Genomic DNA, 22,670 nt, shown 5'->3' on the forward strand with positions numbered 1-22,670 from the left:
CCCATTACATCATCCTGATTACGTCATCAAATTATTATCGCTATATAAGGGATTCATCCCCGTCATCCATCGGCAGTACACTACAAACCGTTTCTCGAGCATCATGTCTAAACGAAGCTGTGTAGATAACGTTCCTGGGCCCACTAAAATGTCTAAATTTGATCCGACTCAGCGGAAAGTTAACCCTCGGTATTCACTTTCATCCGAGCTTTTCGTTACTACGGGTTTTACGTCTGAGCTCGATATATCTGTAGCTCTATGCAATAAAATCACACACCAGGTCTTTGAAATGTCTTCGCGCGCCTGGGATGATTTATACGGCCACTGGGAACAAATAAATGATCCCCAACGGTTGCCCTTTCGATCACCGTTCCCGCTATCTGATGCGCTAGTGACCGCCGCCATGTCTGACCAAAAAGAATTAACCTTGCAAAGTACGATATCCGAAGCGTCGGTCGTAATCAAAGCGCCGGAAACTCGAGAATTGGACCGACTCAAATATTTCATTAATTCGCACATTCAACTCCTTAAAGTGAACCAAAAACTCTTTGAATTAATGGGTTACGTTATAACCGATAATTATCGTAAAATTTACGAAATATTGTATAAAGAACCATGTGCACCCAACAATTTATTTCTATCGGATGAACATGAAAGGTATGATACCGTTGTCCGCTACGCGTCCAATTACGTAACAGCATTTAAAATTATTGACGATTTTAAAGAAACAGTGGCCAACCAAAATATGTTTTGTGTATTTAACTTTTACAATTTGTTTAATATGGTATCTACCAACCATAAATATATTAAAAATAAATTGTTTTATCTTTAAACGTTTTCATCCGCTTAATGTACTGTAACTTTGAATGTATAAATAAAACCTTATAATTTGTATACACTCTTCTCTTTTTTTCCCAAAACACTTTTACCGATGACCGCCCGCTATTTTACGGTACGCTTAGGGGCCCGAAAGTGTTTGTCGGCGAAAACCAACTCGAATTGTGCCCGACATTAACTATGACGGGTAGGCTGTTTGCATAACATCGTGTCACCGCCATAGATAACCTATTGACCTATAATGGGTTAGCACCTGGGTTTTATGGGTTATAACATCGTAAATCAGCTAACCTTTTGACCTAAAATGGGGGTGCCTCCAGCTATTAACTATGACGGGCCGGCTGTTTGCATAACATCGTGTCACCACCATAGGGGCAGATAACCTATTGACCTAACATCGTAAATCAGCTAACCTATTGACCTGCCGAAAATGTACGCAAAATGGGGCCCCTACAGGGGCCTGTTTCACTCTTATTTAACGGCTGTTTGCATCGTGTCCATAGGGGCAGATAACCTATTGACCTAACATCGTAAATCAACCTCGTAAAACAGCTAACCTTTTGACCCCGCCGAATATTGCCGCAAAAGGGGGCCCCTATAGGGGCCCGTTTCCCCCGCCCGCAGGTGCCCCTTATCGGTATACAGACTCACTTATCTCTCCCATTCTTTCAATGAATAACGCACAGCAATGACTAGTAATATCTTTATCCAAAAGATCTGAACACCTTGTAATATTTGAATGTCTTCCACAGGAGTACCATCGTTTCTGCGCAGTTTGGGGATTTCGCAACTCAGTACGTATTCAAGTTGAAGTTTTTCCCTGCACTTCAAATGTACAGTACTTAATTGACAAAACATCTGTATCCAGGGACAGCACTGGTTATGCAGTCACCAACTTCCTGGATTTGTTTAATGCGGTGTCCAATGACATAAGTTGCCAATCCGGGTCCAGTGAGGTAGTTCATTCTGCTGACACGACTTTGAATGAACAAGGGGAAGGAAGTCATCTGAGCTCCAGTGCATCTGCTGTCTTTGAGCACGATGGAGAGATGATTCCAACCAACAAAGTAGCAGCATCCACTGGTAAGTTAAAATCCATTAGTAACAAATATCTATTGCCATTTGTTGGTGTGTTAGTTAGGTTATATAAAATCAACTCCTAGATATTCAACTAAAATATTTTGTCATTTTAGATATCGTTCTTAGGTGTCCTTGGTGGAAAAAGTGTTGGAGATTTAACTCGAAGAGTTCTCTCAAATGTCCTCAGCGATTGTGTGGCTCAAGATTTCAATTGGGCCGGAAATAAATAGCGCTCATTTAAAGCTATAAATCTGAAAGATGTAGTAATTTGCAGTAATTATTTAATATTTTTCTGACACGTTTGTTAATATCCAATACTTATTAAAAGAATTATTTCCAAACTTTATCCAGGTGCTGTGAGAGAGAGCCACCTAGGCCAAAGTGTACCAGAGAACTGCATTGAAGATTCAATAAAAGATTGGCTTAAACAAGCTAACGGAAGAATAAAACAAAAGCAAAAAGGAAAGACGGCAGCTAATACGGTTGATAAAAATTTATTAAATGATCAAAATGTATTTGGCACCGAAATAAAAGTTTTCGATATTTTCAAAAATGTTTATAATGACTTAATTTACGCACTCAATTTGAAATATTAAACGAAAAGCATCGTCTAGTTCATGTCGAAATAAAAACGCTTAATACACGAACAATAAGCGCTTACTACAGCAGTAACATTACGTGCATTAAGCGCTCTTTTTTCGTGTATATATTTCGTCTGCTAAGTGTTTATTGTCCTCATTTCGCAGTTACATTTCTTGTGTTTAGAGCTTATTGTTCGTGTATTAAGCAATAATATTTTTGTATGAAGTGTTAATTATTTGTATATTTAGCGGTTATATCTCTTTTGCTAATAGCTTATTTATCGTGTATTAAGCGATTCTATTTCTTTTATTAAGTATTTATTGTTCGTGTAATAACCGGTATAATACATGAAAACTATTCGATAAACAATGAAAATATAACTGCTAAATTCAAGAACAATAATCACTTAATAGACGTAATATACAAAACACCCGCTTATAACATGAACTATAATCGCATAGTACTAGTACAATAACCTTCAAATAAACAAAATATAACCTCTTAATACATGAAATAAAACTACTTAGTACACGAACAATACGAGCTTATTACGCGATAAATAACACCTTAATAAATGGAAAATGACCACTTAACACACATTAGAACAACTCAATACACGAACAATATCCGCTTAGTAAACGAAATATAACCGCTTACTACATAAACAAGAACAACTCAATACACGAACAATTTCCGCTTAATACACAAAATATAACCACTTACTATATGAACAAGAACAACGATGTACACGAACAGCATCCGCCTAAAACACGACATACAACCACTTAGTCTATCAACAACAACAACGATATAAACCAACAATATCCGCTTAATACACGAAAAATAACCGCGATGAAAAATCTCAGCGATGTACAAGAAGCTATATCCGCTTATTACACGCTAAATTAACGATATATACTAACTATATCAGATTGATTAACGAATTATAACCGCTTAATGCACAAGCAAAAAGCGGTCATTACTGGAAATGTAACCACTTAATTCACGAGCAATAACTACGTACAACACGAACAATAATCGCAAAGTACCAGTACAATAACCTGCAAATAAATAAACGTAATTTAACCACATAACAATACGAGCTTAATACGCGATTAATTACACCTTAATACACGGAAAATGACCACTTAACACACATAAGAACAAAAATATACAAGAACAATATCCGCTTACTACATGAACAAGAACAACGCAAGGGCGTATCCAGGATTTTATTTCAGGGGGGGTTTTGAGGGAAAATTTCAAGGGGGGGGGTGCTGACGGAAGTTTTACACTGATTTCATCACCATTTCGGGGGGGGGGGTGTACCCCCAAACCCCCCCCCCCCTTAAATACGCCCTTGGAACAACGAAATAAACGAAGAATATCCGCCTAATACACTAAATATAACCGCTTACTACATGAACAAGAACAACGAAATAAACGAAGAATATCCGCTTACTAGACGAACAATAAGCGCTTAGTACGTCAATACGAACCAAGATATACGCGAGCAATTTCCGCTTAATACACAAAATATAACCGCTTACTACATGGACAAGAACAACGATATACACGATCAATATCCGCTTAATACACGATATTTAACCTCTTAGTATATAAACAACTACAACGACATAAACGATCAATATCCGATTAATACATGAACAATAAGCGCTTCATAATGTATATTTTAAATTCTAAAATCAACGCGACTGATACTTTGGCTGCGTTCAGTAAGAGTAATCGGACCTGCAGCGGTTCTGAACCGTTGCATATCGTTTGCAGCGTTACGTCAAGAGCTACTGAACGCTTTTCTGTACTCACGCAATCGGTTAAACGCCATTACTTTTCTTATCGTTGTGACGTCACGCTGCAAATAAACGATTGAAATGGTTTCAAAAACACGTGCTAAAACACGTTGTAAGTGGTGACATGATCAACGTTAAGCGAACGTGTTTTTCAACATCGACGAAACACGTGACATATGCGTGTTTGTGCTACCTGGGTAATACCCAAGGCACCACCTTAGGCCTAAGTCATCAAGCGAATTTTAAAGCCATTAATTCAGGTGGCTGGGTTACAAAGCGTAGGAGGGTGGTGGCAAGCCCTGCAAGCTCCCTGGCACTATCTCAGAAAGCTTAAAAATTAAGAAGTTTTCCGAAGTTTAGACACGCTAATGCCTCGAAAATTAGTTTTGTATTTTAATTAATGATTCTTACAAAAAAGAAAATATTCTAATAAATTGGTAAAAAGCTTTAGTAATTAAAACAAATTTTCCGTAAATTGGAAAAATAAAAAAATGAAACATAAATTAGTAATTACTTTTAAGGGTTTTTAAATTTTTTAACTTTTTATCGATATAAAATGTCTAATATCAGTAAACATACTAAAAAACATTACTTGGCCTATGTTACATTGTTTATCAGTTTAAACTAGTCTAGAGGTTTAGTTTTACTTTCAGATTCGAAAAAATTAGGCGAAACAGCCGCTTTATTTAAATTTGCAATCAATATACTAGGCTAATCATAGAATGAAAACTTGTTTTTTATTTTTTTCGGAAAAAACGGAAAAGTTTCCGACTTACAACACTAAAATAAAATATGGGTTAATTAGAACTATATTTGTTTTGAAGGTTTAATTAAATGTAAAGCCTTGCTGAGAAACATTACGTACATGCAGCTATACGAAATCGATCAGAATGCGTTATATGTGTTTCTTGATTCGTGCTAGTAAATCGTGCTTTAGAACGCGCTAAACTCGAGTTTCGGAGAGTAGGCCACTGCAGATTCTAAAGAATATCTCAGTGTGAGCTGATTTTGAAATAAAATAATATTTTAAATTAAATGAATTACCTTATATATCGCTCTTCACTACGTCGTGACGAAATCGGACATTTCTACTCGTTTTTACAAGTTCGTATAACACCTGTAAATTTGTCTGGTATTGTAGACAGTTGAAATTTCTAAGACTTTCACGATAAGTAATTTTTCAATTTCGGGTACCTCACTATTCTATACCTTTCCTTCGGAGATAGGTAATATGGAAAATTTTTAACAATCGCGCTACGCCTAGTAGCTCGCCTCGTAGCCACTAACGAAACGGATAACAGGAGTCGAACAAGTCGGACGTCAACATGCTATTGGAATCTAATTTCCCATTTTACAGTTTGCTATTTTTCTGTGGGACAATTGGCATCTGGTACGACTCTTTCCTATACCTAAAATGTTCACTAAACATTTGTATTTTTAATAGTATTGATATACATTATCTTGCCAAAAAGTAAGGTAAATATCCTCGAACTACATGTAGTTGGTAAAAAGCGGGTAATGTTTAAAGTAAAAGGGTGCCATGTTCTTCGTCTTCTTTAGATCTAGTTCTAGTACAACATTTTTAATTCTTCAATTTACATTCGTAACACTAATGTTCAGTATTAATTGATGTTCACTTTTTTAAATTTAACATTTTCTTAGTTATCACGTACAAAAGTGAACCCCTGATTAATGACACAATATCTCATTAATTAATTAATTGACTAATAATCAACAAAATTAGTTAGAAAACTAGAGAAATGTTTGATCTATGCATTTAAAATAAATTTTGTATGTAAATGATGAATTAAGGACGTATAATAATAAAAACGTCATTATACGTTTGCATAGCACTTTAATTAATTTACATAAATTTAAGAGTTATATTGTATATCATACGGTGCACGAAACGATTAGATATGGCTCTTTTCAAGTGAAATTGCACTAATGTTAATTAGACTTTCTACGCTATTGCGCCTATTTCAATTTGTAAAATAAATTATACGTTGGTATTTTCGTTAATTTTTGTTAATGCATATAACGAAAAGGTTTATTATGACTCATTATGCGTGAGTATGGCCAGTCGTATCACCATGAAAAATTTATTTTTGTGAAATGTGAAACGCAAATTTTAGCTCTAGGTTATTAAATCGATTAAACTGTTATTTTAAAAGTGTCTGTAAACACGAGACCCCAACTTTCTCTATTATTACTAAAATTTAATTTTTAGTTTCATCGACTGCGTCATTGTGAAATGGATAGACCACAAGCCTAGCTTGTGCGTGGATGACATGAGCTACATGTTCCCTGTTGAACGTACGTTATTCAATACTGGTTAAGGACGTCAGGTACCTATAGGAATACTTACAATGTATCCGGATTTTTCAAGGCAGTTCCTAAGCCTATCTACGTCCAACTCTACACGCTTTAAGGCTGGTTTACACTAGGGCAAAAACGCCACGACGGTGAACGTCGAAGCGAAAATTTCCCGTTAGGCCTAGTGCAATATTTTTGCGTCGACTGTCACCGTTGTGGCGTTTTTGCCCTAGTGTAAACCAGCCTTTAGTCTTTAAAAATGCTTTGCAAAAAGTTGGGGTATTTGACGTATTCTCTAGACGTATTTTGGCGTTCTAAACATACATAAATATTTTATTTCCTCTTTGTTTAATTATTTATCGAGTAATAGAATAATTCGTGACTATTGGATAAGTAACTTAACATTAACTTAACTCTATTTTCCGAAAGAGGGACCGTACAATGTCAGCGTACAACTGGTCGTGTGTGACGTTTACGGAATCAATGAAGCGGAAATGGTACCGTATTGACTATTTTCCGAGTTTCCTTAATTATTGAAATTGCACTTTACTTAGCCTATTATTATGAGCCCAGTCTGAATGATGTTATACCCTTTTCATAAAACTAGATTTAGTTAACCAAAGTCTATTTTATTTATATTGCATGACTTTTTTTTACTAAACGGCATTTAAATCCGATTTAAACCTGGTGTGAATAAACAACACGTTTTTATTTATCTCTCTCTCTCTCTAATCCAAAGTATTAAAGCTGAATTAACGTTGCTGTCTAAGGCCTTTCACTGACGACATGAGCTTATTTAAAAAAAAGTTATTTGACGATGTCTAATTGTCACTAATGAAACTTAAAATAAGCTATAACGCATGCACGCCTACGGTCTTCAAACTTTTAATTCACGCGTGTGGGCTACAAAAAATGCTCGAAGTAACAAAGTTGAACGTTTTCTTTGATCGAAGACATTCGGCCTTCAAGTAAAGCTGTACGAGTTCTGGAACGACCCTTCGTTGAATTTATCCGGACTTTCGCTGGTACATTCGGAGCAGATTCCGGAAATCATCGCCAAATGTATTTGGAAACCGGACACTGTCTTCAACAACTGCAAGGAAGTCAAACTTTTCGATTATCCCAAACCCAACACGTACATCAAAGTCGACAGCGATGGCAGCTTCTATCGAACTGGATGGTAAAAAACAACTCTCAAACAATGGTCGCTTTATGTACACACGCCGGCAAATTTCCTTTTCAATTATTTGGTTGAATTACGGCGTAAGGGACAACTAAATAGTGGGCGGGTTTCATATCGGAAACGCTTTCACGCCATCGCTAAATTAAATTTTAAAAGTCGATAACGCGTAAAGCGCTTTCATAATAAACAAGGATATGACGGTTTTCATTTTAAAAACTTGGGTCGATTTCTACTAAAATTGATATTTGTATATGCGTGTATAGTAGTAGTTGGGTTGACCTCGTCTAAAAGTGAAAAAAAAAGGAACAAACTGCCATTATACTTCGTAATCCAGCTCTAATGGCACTCTTTAAGTACTATTCTAATGTCTAAAGTGTAAATGCTCTTAAGGTATACCAAGTACTTACGTAAAATACCTTTAGAAAAATGACACTTACTAAAGTTATTCTATACAGTTTGCACCGTAAAAACAACTAAAATATATAACTGGTTTGTTTTAAGAAAATAATTGTACGGGCTGAGACGTCAATAGAAAATTCATAACACATCTAATAACTTTTCCTAATTTTTCGTAAATTCTTTTTTAACTCTATTGGACAAGAAAAAGCCCTTTAACTTATATATGAAAGCGACTCAGTGCTTGCTTTAGTTTGTTTACGCTGCCATATCTTAAAAGGAAGTATTGATTCAATACATAATAGAGGTGTATTTATGCATTTTCTCCATTTCAACAAAGTGTTTTTGAATCATTATTGGGGTCGTATTTGATTAAAGAAGTAAATGGTTTTCACTACCGTGTCCTATAGGTTCCGTTTGCTGGTTACGTGCGATATGAATTTCCATTTATATCCACTAGACAGTCAGCGTTGCTCCCTTAACATTGTTTTTCGTAAGAATAATCGTTATTAAGTCTATACTTCACGCTAATCTAAATATTTCCTTTTCATTAACACGCAATTCAAAAGTGGCCACCAGGTCTAACGAAGCCAACTTATATTGGAAGAAGAACACGAAGAAATTTGGCACAACCATAGAGTTAATATCCAAAAAAACGTTAACCTACGAAGTGGAATCAGTGAAACCCGAAATATGTACGGTGGAATATAAAAAAGGTACGACGTTCATCATTATTCGCCAGGCAACTTCATTTACCAATATGAATGGTTTTTATAAATCGTACATTAGGTTTAAATAAAACTACTCTGCTCGCCCAATTCGTATTTACCAGAAAATTAACGGCTACTTTGGTCAACACCTACATCCCGAGCTTAATGGTGGTCTGCCTGTCGTGGATTTCATTTTGGTTGGACATCAGGGCCGTACCAGGACGAGTTACCGTGGGAGTGACCGCCTTATTAACCTTAGCAACGGAGATCGTCCACGCTCGAACCGTCTTGCCACCGCTGGACTATATGACCGCCCTTGACATCTGGCTTTTCGGATGTCTATTTTTAGTTTTCATGTCATTACTGGAGTTTACTTTAGCGCAAATTTGGTCCAGACGATCTTGCAGAATTAAGGTAAGGAACGCGTTCATTCATTGAGTATTTTGCACCAACCGCATCAGCGAGGACACGAGGATACCTATTATAGCTATCCGTTCCTTAAAGTAAATGATTAGACAATTATCTAGTTCGCTCCTAACGTGGAAAGCTTTTATACGCTCTACTAACCATTCCAAGTACATTAAAATAAATAATGCTGGCAGCTCGAAGGAAGGCGATGCTTAAGCCAAAGATAATATAGAGCTCCATACCCTAGATTCGAATTCCCAGAGCTTTTTGATTGACGGTTTTGTAACGAAGGGCTTACGCACTTCCCACACGTGAATTCCGATAAATCGGCCTCCATCGGGCGCTGTATAGCCTGTACTGTCCTATCACGACCAACTTTGATGACGCACTGCTCCCGAGCAGCGTGTCATCAAAGTTGGCCGTGGTCTTATCTATAGTTGGTTACCATGGTAACTATGGATCTAATTTTAAAGGAGTTCCTGCAGGAAGTGGGTGAACGCTATTTATTTCGAATCCAGAGTACGACGTTTTTATTATCTTTGTTTAAACTTGGCTATATAGACTATTTTATGTGGAGGACAAAACAAGCTATTAAGTCCCTGACAAGTAATAGGTTTCTAATAGTAAAATAATTTGATGAAAAGCAGGCCTCATCTCATCGAAAAAACAGCGTGAAACCTCATCCCGCTTGGACATCCGAAGACGATAAACATGAAAAGGACGGTGGCAACGTCGAGAATAAAAAGACATTGCGAATAAAAGAGTTGTACATTAAGAAGCAAGTGGTCGAATTCTCCACCTATGACGCCAACGTATTCGACAACGTTTCGCGCTACTTGTTTCCAATCACGACTTTCGCCTTTATCATATTCTACTGGCTATATTTCGCCAGTTGAAAATAGTCATTTTTTGTTAATGAGAGGCTGAGGAAACGCTTGTACACGATGAAGATGAAATTTATTGACTATATTGAAGTCTGTCTAATTTACACATTACACAATTTGTAACACAACACTGCGCGGGTTGTTGTTCATTTGTTGTTAATACAATCTATAGCTAAAATGGGGCCAATCGTTAAGAAGATATCGCGTGAGGGTCGGCCCAACTTGTCCATAAAAATTCGTGTAGATCCGGGTCGCTCCAAATGACGTTGTTGTTCTCTTTCGACGTGACGATCGTGCGATTGAATTCATCCAAGCGTTCGGACATTAGTCGAACAATCTGCGCAATATAGAAAGGTCAATAGTGATTTGTATACATTGAAAGAATATATGTAGAAACTAATTTGGTTCTTCTAAAATCGATACGGCTGTTTTTCTCGAGCTCGATTCGCTTTGGCTGCATAGAGCTACTTAATTTATTTCGAATTATTAATAAAATATCAGAATTTAAAATAATTTCGAACAAATTACCGTCAGAGTAGAGAAAATTTTTTGTTACTATATTATTTTTTATATATTTATTTATTATTGATCTATTTATATATAGAGAGAATGTTTATATTGCGTCGATTTTTACCTTCGCTCCCGTTGCAGCTCTATGATAAGAACCTGGCCCCTCCCCTTCAAATCCAATCAATTCCAGGCGGCGCATTATTGGTTCCCTAAATATTACGTCCGATTGACATTCGCGTGAGAGACGCGTTAAATAAGAACGCCTCCTTTTAATTTCCTCCCCCCTTTAGTTGATTCCCCTGGTTCATGATGCGTCGCGACTGACGGAATATAAACATTCTCTCTATATATAAATAGATAAATTCTTGATATTACTATTTTTATTAATTATTGAAAAATTTTTGATTTTAAATATTAATTTTAAAAGTATACACTTACATCGTATTTCCCATTCGTATCTGGAATCATATATTAACTAGACGATAATATTAGCTCGATTTAATTTTTAAACATTTAGTACGACTTACAAATTATAAAACCTCTGGATATCCCCCTTAAACCTCAATATTAAAATAAAAATTTTTAACACTGAACTCAAAATACCAACTCAGTTTTTCCAAATATTGGGGGGAGGATTATTAAGGGGGAAGAATACAGTAAAAGCCTCTTTTTCATTCAAGCTGAACGTTTCTGTTTAACAATTACATAACTGAATTATATTTTTCTTATTAGGCTGAACCTTCCTCTAGTGCTTAAAATTATTTTTATAATTCTAATATTAATAGTTAACGAGATATAAGGTCCTAACTAAAGGGTAGTGTGGGCGCTTGCCCAACTTGTTTAGCTCCGGGGGTCCGAATTAAAAAGTAATAATTTAATTACTTTTAAATTTAAAATTGTCAAAATTATTTTAAGCACTAAACAAGGGGCTGTTCTACACTTAAATATTAATTTTATAAGTTAAAATACCAAATTAAAAGAGTTCAGCTTGAAATAGCGCGAAAGTAGACAATGGCCACTGTAGTCTTGCGCCTTAATAGGATATTTTAGTGTGTAGAAATAGCCTCTTACTTCCTGATTTTCTCGGGCGATATTGTGGTATTCACAAGGGTCTTTGATTAAATCAAACAAAAAGATTGTTTCTTCAGGGACGTAGCTGGGTCTGGGTCCGCAAGTGACGTTCAGTCTCGTGTAGAAGTCGAGCGTCGGAACGGAAAAGTAACGGCCAATCGTTTTCAGCGCTTTAGAAACGGCTGATTGACTGACCAAGAGAGGCAATCGCTGAAAATTGGCCATACTTAGAACGTCACGACCAGATGGCTTAAACCTGCGTGAAAAAGCTCATTGGATGATTGGCGTAATCGATGGTTGACGTTGTATTCAAAAATATCGCTACCTTTCCTCGTTACCTTTTTAAATTATAACCAGAAGTTTATAATATGTTAATTACGAGAAAAGTATGCATCTAGGCCATTAAAATTAATCTTCGCCATCTCGACAGATATTCCAATTGAGTTGGGAATAAATAGAGGTACAACTAAATCTGGCCGGCGCGGGACCAATTTCGTTCAATAAGGAGACTTTATCAACTTTATCGTTCTACCGTGGCGGCATCTGTCTCTAGTGGTGCCAACTATATTGCAATTGAATTTTTTCGTGAATCTGATGCGAAATTGAAATGTATGATTACTCGTAACAAACAAACCTTTGAAGTTGTTTAAAAATAATTTTATTCTGTCAACACGATCCTTTTTAACTAAATTTACGGTGAGTTAGCTAATAATTATTTATTTTTAGCCATATAACTTTACAAAATATAGATGGCGCTACTGCCTAATTATAAAGATGTATTTCGTACAGTCTTATCAGAACAGGTCCCACGTAACCATGGCAACCGAAATCGTAATTGTAAGTCTAGCAGTATTATTCCCAATTCAATGGATATTCCATTCGGCGCGAATAGTTTCACCGTGTTAGAAATTTCAGTTGAAAAATCAACAAACGATTGTGAAGGAAAGAAGGTACGTGTTTTGAGGGAATAACATTAGCAATATTTTAAGATGAATACTTAGCTTCTCACGTAAGAGATATTATTTATATTATATACATTATATCAATAATGGATCTATTTATATATAGAGAGAATGTTCATATTCCGACGATTTTTACCTTAGCTCTCGTTGCAGCTCTAGGACCAGAACTTGGCTTCTCCCCTTAAACGACAATCAATACTAAAACATTCGCCTGAGTGACGTAATAGATAAGATTGGCTCATATTACATTTCCTTCCCCCCTTTTGTATATTCCCCTGGTCCATGATGTGTTCCGACTGACGGAATATAAACATTATCTCTAGATATAAATAGATCCATTCTTGATTATATATTAAATGTATTACACATATTAAATGTATTACACATATTAAATGTATTACACATATTAAATGTATTACACATATTAAATGTATTACACATTTTAAATGTATTACACATTTTAAATGTATTACACATTTTAAATGTATTACACATTTTAAATATATTACACATTTTAAATATATTACACATTTTAAATATATTACACATTTTAAATATATTACACATTTTAAATATATTACACATTTTAAATATATTACACATTTTAAATATATTACACATATTAAATATATTACGTACATTAAATGTATTAATTATATTACGTACATTACATGTATTAAATATATTACGTACATTAAATGTATTAAATATATTACGTACATTACATGTATTAAATATATTACGTACATTAAATGTATTAAATATAACGTGTATTAAATATATTAAATATATTACGTATATTAAATGTATTAAATATATTAAATATATTACGTAAATTAAATGTATTAAATGTATTAAATATATTACGTACATTAAATGTATTAAATATATTACGTACATTAAATGTATTAAATATATTACGTACATTAAATGTATTAAATATATTACGTACATTAAATGTATTAAATATATTACGTACATTAAATGTATTAAATATATTACGTACATTAAATGTATTAAATATAACGTGTATTAAATATATTAAATATATTACGTATATTAAATGTATTAAATATATTAAATATATTACGTAAATTAAATGTATTAAATATATTAAATATATTACGTACATTAAATGTATTAAATATATTACGTATATTAAATGTATTAAATGTATTAAATATATTACGTACATTAAATGTATTAAATATATTACGTACATTAAATGTATTAAATATATTACGTACATTAAATGTATTAAATATATTACGTACATTAAATGTATTAAATATATTACGTACATTAAATGTATTAAATATATTACGTACATTACATGTATTAAATATATTACGTACATTAAATGTATTAAATATATTACGTATATTAAATGTATTAAATATATTAAATATATTACGTAAATTAAATGTATTAAATATATTAAATATATTACGTAAATTAAATGTATTAAATATATTAAATATATTACGTACATTAAATGTTTTAAATATATTACGTATATTAAATGTATTAAATATATTAAATATATTACGTAAATTAAATGTATTAAATATATTAAATATATTACGTACATTAAATGTTTTAAATATATTACGTATATTAAATGTATTAAATATTAAATATATTACGTATATTAAATATTAAATATATTACGTATATTAAATATTAAATATATTACGTATATTAAATGTATTAAATATTAAATATATTACGTATATTAAATGTATTAAATATATTACGTATATTAAATGTATTAAATATTAAATATATTACGTATATTAAATATTAAATATATTACGTATATTAAATGTATTAAATATTAAATATATTACGTATATTAAATGTATTAAATATATTACGTACATTAAATGTATTAAATATATTAAATATATTACGTATATTAAATGTATTAAATATATTACATATATTAAATGTATTAAATATATTACATATATTAAATGTATTAAATATTTTAAATATATTACATATATATGCTGTAACGTACCATTTCATTCCCTGGGAAAAATTCAATTTTAAAAATTTGTAATTTCTCGCTAAAATTCCGGAATCTCCGAGCTGTGGGTCGATATTCAGCAGGATCTCTCTCCTGGGAGAATGCTGGTTCCTCATTAAGGAATCCCACATGTTGAACCCGTCGATACTGCCTAAATCTTCGATATTACCACCTTAACAGGTTTCAAGTGGATTATACATCTTGATATATACTATAATTCTAATCATAAGTAACATTAGGACCAAAAGTATGACACTGAATATTGTTTTAATGCTCCTTTTCTAACCGAGCACGTCATTTTTTTAATGATTTTATGGAGATAGACAATTTAAAATCGGTTAGTATGGCTGTTTTTAAGTATTTTAAAGTAGACCCCGAGGCGTAGAACCAAAATTTAACGCGGTGTAGGCGTGGCGCGGCGTGTATATGAAATTTCGTAGAAAATAAACTTATATTTGCAGTACCAAAGTAATAATTGAAATGTGATAAAGAAATAACAAAATTTTTGTTAAAGCTTCAAAGAGACTGATATCAACGGAAAATCTGGTAGTCCTGTTAAATAATATTATAAACCTTCGGTGGAGCGCCGGTCAAAATCGTTCGGTGGCGGCAGCGACGGGGAATATTTTGAAGTCCAATTTTCAACTTCGTATAATTGTCTCTGTGTAGTCTGCGAATAACTAGACCAATAAATGTGGCTTAAAGACTTAAGCCTACCGAAAGTATTTCCACTCCTACGGTTTCTTCGAATTTTTAGAAAGCCTTCATTTATAAATTCTTACATTTAAAATGATAAATTTTTATAATATATAGAACTCTAGGCCTCTCAAAAAGTCACATTAAAAATACGAATCTAGGGGAAGTTTGACATTAGAACTCGCGTATTTTGGACACTAACGGACTCTACGCTGAGAGCTAAACGGTAATAACGCAAGAGCTCTGAAAATCAATTCGGTGATAATTTTGTATAATTGTCATACTTATGGTGCTTATGTTCTAATGTAATTTGGTTTTTCAGGTTATATAAAGCAACGTAGCCATCAACGCGAGTTCATAAATTGCTGGATTTTGTCTTCTAAGCGGATGATTTAATATTATCAAACACAAACCCCAATCTTAACAGACGAAAATCTAGCAGTTTATTAGCTTCTCGCGTTGGAAGCTACGTGGCTCTTGTAACTGTAGATCATAATAGTCCCGTTTAGCTTACCCGCGGCGTGGTACAGAGTGGGTAACCAGTCAGAAATGTGAAGTAGTTGGCGTCGTACCGCCATTTGCTTCTGGACAGATCTTTCTGGAATCTTCAACCCGTTCCAAAGTATACCGACTCCTTTGACGCCTCCTTGCCACAGCGACATCTTACCGCCTCTCAAAGGCCAGTTTGAAGATATGTTTTGTAGAGTGCCTTTCAGGGTGCCCATCACGTCCCCGCCATTGTCGCTGGTAAACAAGACGATGGTGTTCCGAAGCATCTCTTTTTCGTTCAACGCTTGGAATACTTGTCCCACTGACTCGTCCAGGGCCGTAACCATACCTATAGATTCAAATACCAAAGACATTAGTCCCAGTTTTAGTGATAAGTGTTTAGTATAACCAACCGCCGAAAAGTCGCCTGTTGATACTTCTGATATGGGGTAGTTCTTTAGTGTACTTTACAGGGGCGGAGAGTCGCCCGTAGAAGTTTCCAAAATGAACGGCTCTATGAGCCAAGTAAAGGAAAAGAGGCTGTGATAAGTTAAAAAGAGGACATTTAGTATTATCGTCAATTTCAATATTTATTCCTAAACATACGTTCGATGTGTCGTGTCTCTTTATGATATTGACGGCTTTACTGGTGAACAATTCGGTGACGTATTGGCCGGATTCGTTCCAGGCTGGTTCCATGTTGTCATGGAGGTCAAAACCCCAATAAGGTCCCTGTTAAAAATGAAAAGGGTTATACCTTCGTACAAAAATCTCAAAAACCGAAATTACCTCTGACGTCGTGTGGTCGTAATAGTCTCCGTAACCCAAGTAAGATCCAAAAAAAGAATCGAATCCTCGGTACTTCGGTGTAAACTCTTTCTTGTGATGGCCCAAATGCCACTAAAATTTTAATTTATTAATTAAAAAACTCGTCTCAAAGTATTTAGTTATTTATTTATCGCCAACCTTCCCAACCGCGTGCGTCGAGTATCCTAGTCGCTTCAAATACTGCGGGAGAATAGTGAATTTCAAAGGCAGAGATTTATTGGAGGAACCTAGAGTCACCGAACTCTGTAGCCCTGGTTGAGAAAGACAAATATTAAAACTAGTTGCGAAAGAAATAATTTTGATAATTACCAGTATGTATAGGATAGTATCCGCTCATAAGGGCGGCTCTCGACGGCGTACACAAGGGCTGCACGTAATAATTGTCCAGAACCAATCCATCGGCCGCCAAGGCGTCGATGTTCGGCGTGGGTATTTGCGGGGATCCGTGAAAACTGACGTCATTCCAGCCCTGTTTGTATTAAATATATATTTAATATGTGGTAATTATAGCTTAATTAATATAAATAACGAACCAAATCATCAGCCACTACGACGACAATATGGGGACGTTTGATACCGGACGAGGACGAGACGAAAAGCAAAATGATTGAGACAGCGAACGATGTGGCTAGAATCAACATCTTTCAGTTTCTGTTCGGGCAACAGCCGCGGCGCTCGTCCCGAGAGTCGATCTTTGACACGTTTGCTCTTCGATTACAAGGCGCTATCGTAGATAGAATAAAGCTATGGGGGAAATCAAAAAGAAGAAAAAATATCATTGAGAAACGTGCTTGGCATCGATAAGGAACCTCAGGCTAATCATTTCACTTACCAATATTGACCCCCACAATCTCGAAACTCTTTCTTTAGTATACTTAAAAAGTAGTTCCTCTTTCGTCGTGATTTCTTTTACCGAAACCGCTGGAATTTCGATCCTACGTAATAGCCGGTCTTAGATACTCACGTATATTACTCGCAGGATCACGGTGCCACAATGGAGCGGTAGGAGACGTACTACCTAAGTTCGATAGCGTTCGCTCGCGGCTAGAAGTAAACGTTCGGCAGTTTCAATTCGCGTGAGACTCTAAAGTCGAGGAGGGAGGTAGAGGGTGAGACCTACCTTTTGAATATTAATATGGGGTACGTGGTCTAGAATGACTAGTTTACTAGTCTTTGCCCGGATATATGGGACGTACTGAAACTCGGTCGACGGATGATTCTGGTGCCAAAAACGTTTTTCCAGGCGCGTTTGGTTCTTTTTTATACAGATTTTAACCTTTCGGGTCGTAACTTATTTGGGTATTTTGCAAGAGAGAACCCGTTCAATCAACAAACCGTAGAATCGTTGAAGCGTATTGCATCTCTTTCGTGTTCAAAATTCCGTGAAGGCGACACTCGCGATCGAAAGTAGGCCAGTATTCTAAACAATATATCGTGTCGTAAACGAGTGGGACATATCCGAAGTTAAATTACGGACAAATGGGCGGAACGCCCTTCACTTTTTTTCCGGATTTATCTCCCACAAATGATGTTAAATCATAACAAATGAAACGACACTTTGGTAATATTTGTTTTTATTTACGACAACAACGGGGAAAAAAATGTAATATAATTATAGTATTTACAAAAAATACGACCTATATATTTCAATTAGCGTGTCTCTATATACATTTTACAATAATGTCTCGACTCGTTAAAAAGGTAAGACCTTTAATTAAAACTCCAAATGGAGCATTTACCGCCTAGGATCCAACTCACTTTTTCCAAACGGTAAATATTCTAAATTTACTCGAAATACAACAAAATATTGGTTAATCTAGTAATGAAAGCACTCGGTGTGTATTGGCACTCTTTTTTTTTAATGTTCAAAAATATTTAAACGCTCTTCGGTAATATCTCATTTGATTATGGATAGAGAGAATTAGTGTCTTTTTAGTTACGCCAGTTAACTAAATGAGGAATGTGCCTGTACTCCTAAACTCTTAATTTATTAAGGTTTACGGATGAAGTTATAGTTATTTGTAATGATAATCGTGAACAGACCGTGGAGAGTTTAAGTCGCGTGGGAAACCAAAAGCCCGTTTCGGCCGTGTGTTGTGTGTAGTAGAAAAGTTTTCGATTTAAAGCTCTTTAGTTAAATGACTCGGTAGGTAGATCCGCGGGGGTACCTAACTTATATCTCAAGCTCACGAATTTTACCAAAGCATATGAAGGAATTAACCCCTAACTAATTCAACAATAAATAATTTCAGTCAAGGGCTAACACGCGTACGGTTCAGTACTATATGTTACAGCGGAGTAACGGAAAACCTACAACCGGGTCTCGGTTGAAATGTCTATCCGCTAGGACTCGACAGTAAACTTAGTACCTTACTAGATACATCACTCGATTCGGGCTAGAGATATTTTTCCGTTTTTATCGTTATAATGATAGAAACTTGACCAAGGCTTCGTAAAGAACTTTAGGGTGTACTCCGGCCTCGGCGGTGTAACGAACTCCGCGGATTATTCCGTCTCCGTTTCCTTTGTGAATTCCAAACTCTCCCACGATAAGTCCTTCCGGTGTCTTCTCTTCGTATCGAAATCGTTTTTGCGTCCCTTCGTCGACGCTGTAGCCGAGCTTGTAGCTTTCCTCGACTTCCTCCGCTGTTTTGTTTCCTCGACCATAGGTCATCAATTCTTCTAGCAGCTTGTCGGGAGACGTCCTCAATGGTAGTTCGGTTGTTTTCGAAGGATGTTCCGTTGTTTGAACGGTTCCGAAAGGCGATACCGTTCCTTGTGCGGAGCCGAACTGCGTCTGCCCATTTACGAATTGATGAGCCGCCTCTTGCGCGGATCCGATTTGCTGACCCGTTGCTTGGACTGAACCAAATTGATGGCCTTGTTGCTGGTCAGTGGCGAATTGCTGTCCAGCCTCCTGAATCGATCCGATTTGTTGTCCCGTTGTTTGGACAGAGCCAAATTGATGACCCGGTGGTTGTCCAGTTTCCTGGACAGATCCGAATTGCGGTCCGCCCTCTTGCGCGGCTCCGAATTGTTGCACCGTTGGTTGATGAGATGGGAATTGCTGTCCAGCCTCCTGGACAGAACCCTGGTGCTGACCCGTCGCTCGAACCGCTCCGAATGGGTGAGTGGAGTCAATCGAGGCCTCCTTGGAAGAATCGCTGGGTGGTGATTGGTTGTTGGCCTCTTCATTGGGAAAAACGAAGGGTGATTGGAGGTCTTGACGCTCGCCGTTAGCTGGGCGTCGGTTCAAAACCAAAGAAGCTAGAAGGACGGGAAAAACCAAGGTTAATATGTTGCTATTAAAAATCAAAGTTTTAGGAGATTTTGGATTTACCTTCACCGAGAGATCCACGGATACCAAGATGGCTCAGAATTCGATTCGGTTTGGCGAAGGACAGTAGCCTTAGCGTGTCTGAATCGATTTCCTGTCTGATAGCTTCTTCCGTAATTGAGTGTCCTTGCCTAAGTACCACGGACGTAGGCGTGTTGATAGGAAGGTCAGGCGCCCCGATGGGCACGGGAAGTCCGACGGATCCGGACACGAACAACGTCAAAATAACAGCGGAGATTAAAGACAGTGGGTTGACCTGCGAAATATACCATACTATGAGCTAAAGTCATTTCGAATACTTCAAAAAGATACGCGTAGGCGGCTACGATCTAAGAGACACTTTGTAATTATAGTTCCGAGATACAAGTACCGGAACAATTTCGGCGTTTTTCCCTTCCGTTAGCGTAGGCGAAAGGTAGGGGGCGTTAGCGTCTATTTAAGACACTTTGTTTCGTAAGAGAGGCGTTCACCTTTCCCAAATACCGATCTGACATTGAATCGTGGCAGAGTCTTTATCCTCTCTTTCGTTCTTTGAACTATCAGCTAACCCGAGACCCGACGGGTTTCCCCCGCCGTCGATGTACGTCTTCGTTTCCGACATTCTGGATTTACCCACGTACGATTCCTAAAATAAAGGGCGTACAAGCGTCTTTCCAAGTACCGAAACGAAATACTCGCGAAAGTTGGAACACGTGTAGTTAAAAGTTCAATGTCATGGCTGTTACGTACTTATTTGTGTAGTCTTAAAGTCGAGGGAGGTTGTTTTTAGCTCCGGTTCTTTTAATCTGACGTCAAAAAAGGCACAAACGAGGAAGCCGTTCGCCCTCGCTTACGAACATATTAATGACCATATTAAAATCATATTTCGACGTAACCCATTTAAAGGAAGTTCCCCGTTTAAATTATTTTAGGTCGGTCATATATTTTTTATATTTTTTTATTAAAATTAAGGTTTTATAAAATATACGTAGCGTTACCCTTATTTTCCTCCCCCTATTTGAATAAATTAATTCAACCGCTTACGTTGACTCCGCCCATTTAATTTCTTGTCATTTTGGGTGATAGGAAAATGTTACGGGACATTTAGAATTAACGGATATTAATCGAAGTGACCTTCAAACAGTCGCTAATATTTTCCGCTATGGGAGGTGCGTTTGGAGAACTTTCATTATATTCCTTAAGAGACGCTTTACATCGAAGTAGGTACGATCGCGGCGGCTCGCAAACTTTACCGTTTCCCCGCCATTGTTAGAACAACGAAATAAGCTTTAATAAACAACCGTAAAAAGTTGTCTTTTTAACGTAGTTTTCTACATAATGTCTCGGCCGCTAAGCTCCCGAACGAATTGGGAAGAGAAAAAACTAAACCAAATCCTTGAAATTTTAGAAAAAATAATTACACTCGGAATAGGCGACTATTTAAATTATTTTTAAACGCACCTTAAAATTTTCGCAAAGACGTATTAACGTAATGTCAAATATGCAAAATCCCGTTTTCGGAACGCGTGGATAGATATATTATAGTAGAGGGCCTACATATTCGCCCAGCACCTTGATCGAGACCCGCTCAATTACTCAAAAATATTTCGTTCTTTCCACATTGATTATCTTTTGCAAACTCGTTTGACTTCGCTTCCCTTTTACTCTCGACCATTTTCAAATCGTATCGAGAATTCCACGCTTTTATTTTTCAGAATGACCCGTTTATTTCGTTAGCTTTTTTTTTAAAAAAAAGCCAGTAATAAACCGCGTAACGAGAATTATATACGTTTTTGAAAACTAGAGCATAATCGCCGTGGATTTTACAACCATTTTTTTGTGGCTAATCTGTATACGAAATATTTTATCTTGCCACCCCACGAACCTTTCAACAAAAGAAATTGCACGCGCGCGGAAACGTTATAAAAAAATTAACAGTAATAATATTGTTAAAAAAAACCCTCCAAAACACGCTCTCTCGATTGTGGCGCCGGGAGCCCAGCGGCGTCTTCGCTCGTTTGTAAGCCACGCTTCTCATTTATTTTGTTATCTGGGCCTGGTATGACTTACCCGAGTTTGAGAGCCGGCAGCGACAAGGGCGAAAACCATGTTGAACGATATTTCTGCAATTTGACACCGTTCAGATTTGGCTTCCACCGCAATCGAAAATATTCCCGTGTCTCGATATCACAAAACGCGTAACATCTTCGATTTTAACTCTGGACTGATTGATTGATGAGCTTGGCGTTTTTACGGTTACTGCGAATGATTCGTTTTTACTCGACTTATAGTGAAAATCGCTTGACCACCACTTGATTGGAGTACGAACTTGAACTTCTAACTCGCGTCCAGTTTGACAAAAATGCGTCGAAACGGATTAGAGTCAACTAAACAACGGATTTAGCTATTTCGACGGATTGCAATTGTTTTAATCGAACGGTCAACTAGACTTGTCGAACATCGACGGACTTTAGATTCCTCGGCGTTCTGGATTGGAATTCTGGAAATGGCGCGTTAGTGTGAACCCCAGTGTCCCAATTGCTAGCTCCGGTCTGTTCG

At 36.2% G+C, this 22,670-nt stretch overlaps 3 protein-coding genes across 5 annotated transcripts; 1 reads left to right on the forward strand and 2 right to left on the reverse strand.

The window, feature by feature from the left end:
• The first annotated feature begins 1,525 nt into the window (after window positions 1-1,525).
• Window positions 1,526-10,219, forward strand: LOC149932974 (glutamate-gated chloride channel alpha-like). The gene is made up of 7 exons (XM_090157214.1): window positions 1,526-1,532; window positions 1,612-1,920; window positions 7,056-7,123; window positions 7,580-7,806; window positions 8,785-8,921; window positions 8,995-9,329; window positions 9,971-10,219. The coding sequence occupies exons 1-7, from the start codon at window positions 1,526-1,528 to the stop codon at window positions 10,217-10,219; spliced, it is 1,332 nt and encodes a 443-aa protein (XP_090013340.1).
• A 39-nt stretch (window positions 10,220-10,258) lies between these two features.
• On the reverse strand, window positions 10,259-18,225 carry LOC149932975 (arylsulfatase B-like). The gene is made up of 12 exons (XM_090155638.1): window positions 17,916-18,225; window positions 17,628-17,839; window positions 17,329-17,519; window positions 17,105-17,264; window positions 16,934-17,046; window positions 16,757-16,867; window positions 16,574-16,699; window positions 16,381-16,507; window positions 15,993-16,316; window positions 14,774-14,954; window positions 11,789-12,044; window positions 10,259-10,544 (listed from the first exon to the last, which is right to left on the reverse strand). Exons 3-12 carry the CDS (start codon window positions 17,434-17,436, stop codon window positions 10,398-10,400), a joined length of 1,653 nt encoding a protein of 550 aa, XP_090011764.1. The 5' UTR covers window positions 17,437-17,519; window positions 17,628-17,839; window positions 17,916-18,225; the 3' UTR covers window positions 10,259-10,397.
• A 408-nt stretch (window positions 18,226-18,633) lies between these two features.
• LOC149932976 (uncharacterized) lies at window positions 18,634-22,506 on the reverse strand. 3 transcript variants are annotated; one of them, XM_090156546.1, is made up of 4 exons: window positions 20,862-20,976; window positions 20,603-20,757; window positions 20,136-20,388; window positions 18,634-20,062 (listed from the first exon to the last, which is right to left on the reverse strand). In XM_090156546.1, the coding sequence occupies exons 2-4, from the start codon at window positions 20,624-20,626 to the stop codon at window positions 19,218-19,220; spliced, it is 1,122 nt and encodes a 373-aa protein (XP_090012672.1). In that variant the 5' UTR covers window positions 20,627-20,757; window positions 20,862-20,976; the 3' UTR covers window positions 18,634-19,217. The 3 variants fall into 3 exon arrangements, with proteins under 3 accessions (XP_090012672.1, XP_090012670.1, XP_090012671.1); XM_090156544.1 differs by lacking the exons at window positions 20,603-20,757; window positions 20,862-20,976 and adding an exon at window positions 22,182-22,506; XM_090156545.1 differs by lacking the exon at window positions 20,862-20,976 and having other exon boundaries at window positions 20,603-20,854.
• Window positions 22,507-22,670: the final 164 nt, after the last annotated feature.

The sequence above is a fragment of the Leiobunum rupestre genome, chromosome 8 (assembly GCF_980474605.1).
Source record: "Leiobunum rupestre chromosome 8, qqLeiRupe1.1.hap1, whole genome shotgun sequence".
In the NCBI taxonomy this organism is placed as follows: Eukaryota; Metazoa; Arthropoda; class Arachnida; order Opiliones; family Sclerosomatidae; genus Leiobunum; species Leiobunum rupestre.

What these genes read in the sequence shown, in the direction of transcription:
- LOC149932974 (XM_090157214.1), top strand. An exon ending in AGCTTCTATCGAACTGGATG is followed by an intron (nt 7,807 to 8,784) that starts GTAAAAAACAAC and finishes AGTGGCCACCAG; the next exon opens with GTCTAACGAAGCCAACTTAT. An exon ending in TACGGTGGAATATAAAAAAG is followed by an intron (nt 8,922 to 8,994) that starts GTACGACGTTCA and finishes ATCGTACATTAG; the next exon opens with GTTTAAATAAAACTACTCTG.
- LOC149932975 (XM_090155638.1), bottom strand. Translation starts at nt 17,436, where the DNA reads ATGTTGATTCTAGCCACATCGTTCGCTGTCTCAATCATTTTGCTTTTC. An exon ending in ACGACCACACGACGTCAGAG is followed by an intron (nt 16,700 to 16,756) that starts GTAATTTCGGTT and finishes CATTTTTAACAG; the next exon opens with GGACCTTATTGGGGTTTTGA. An exon ending in AGAGACACGACACATCGAAC is followed by an intron (nt 16,508 to 16,573) that starts GTATGTTTAGGA and finishes AACTTATCACAG; the next exon opens with CCTCTTTTCCTTTACTTGGC.
- LOC149932976 (XM_090156544.1), bottom strand. Translation starts at nt 22,220, where the DNA reads ATGGTTTTCGCCCTTGTCGCTGCCGGCTCTCAAACTCGG. An exon ending in CTGCCGGCTCTCAAACTCGG is followed by an intron (nt 20,389 to 22,181) that starts GTAAGTCATACC and finishes TATATTTCGCAG; the next exon opens with GTCAACCCACTGTCTTTAAT. An exon ending in CCGTGGATCTCTCGGTGAAG is followed by an intron (nt 20,063 to 20,135) that starts GTAAATCCAAAA and finishes CCGTCCTTCTAG; the next exon opens with CTTCTTTGGTTTTGAACCGA.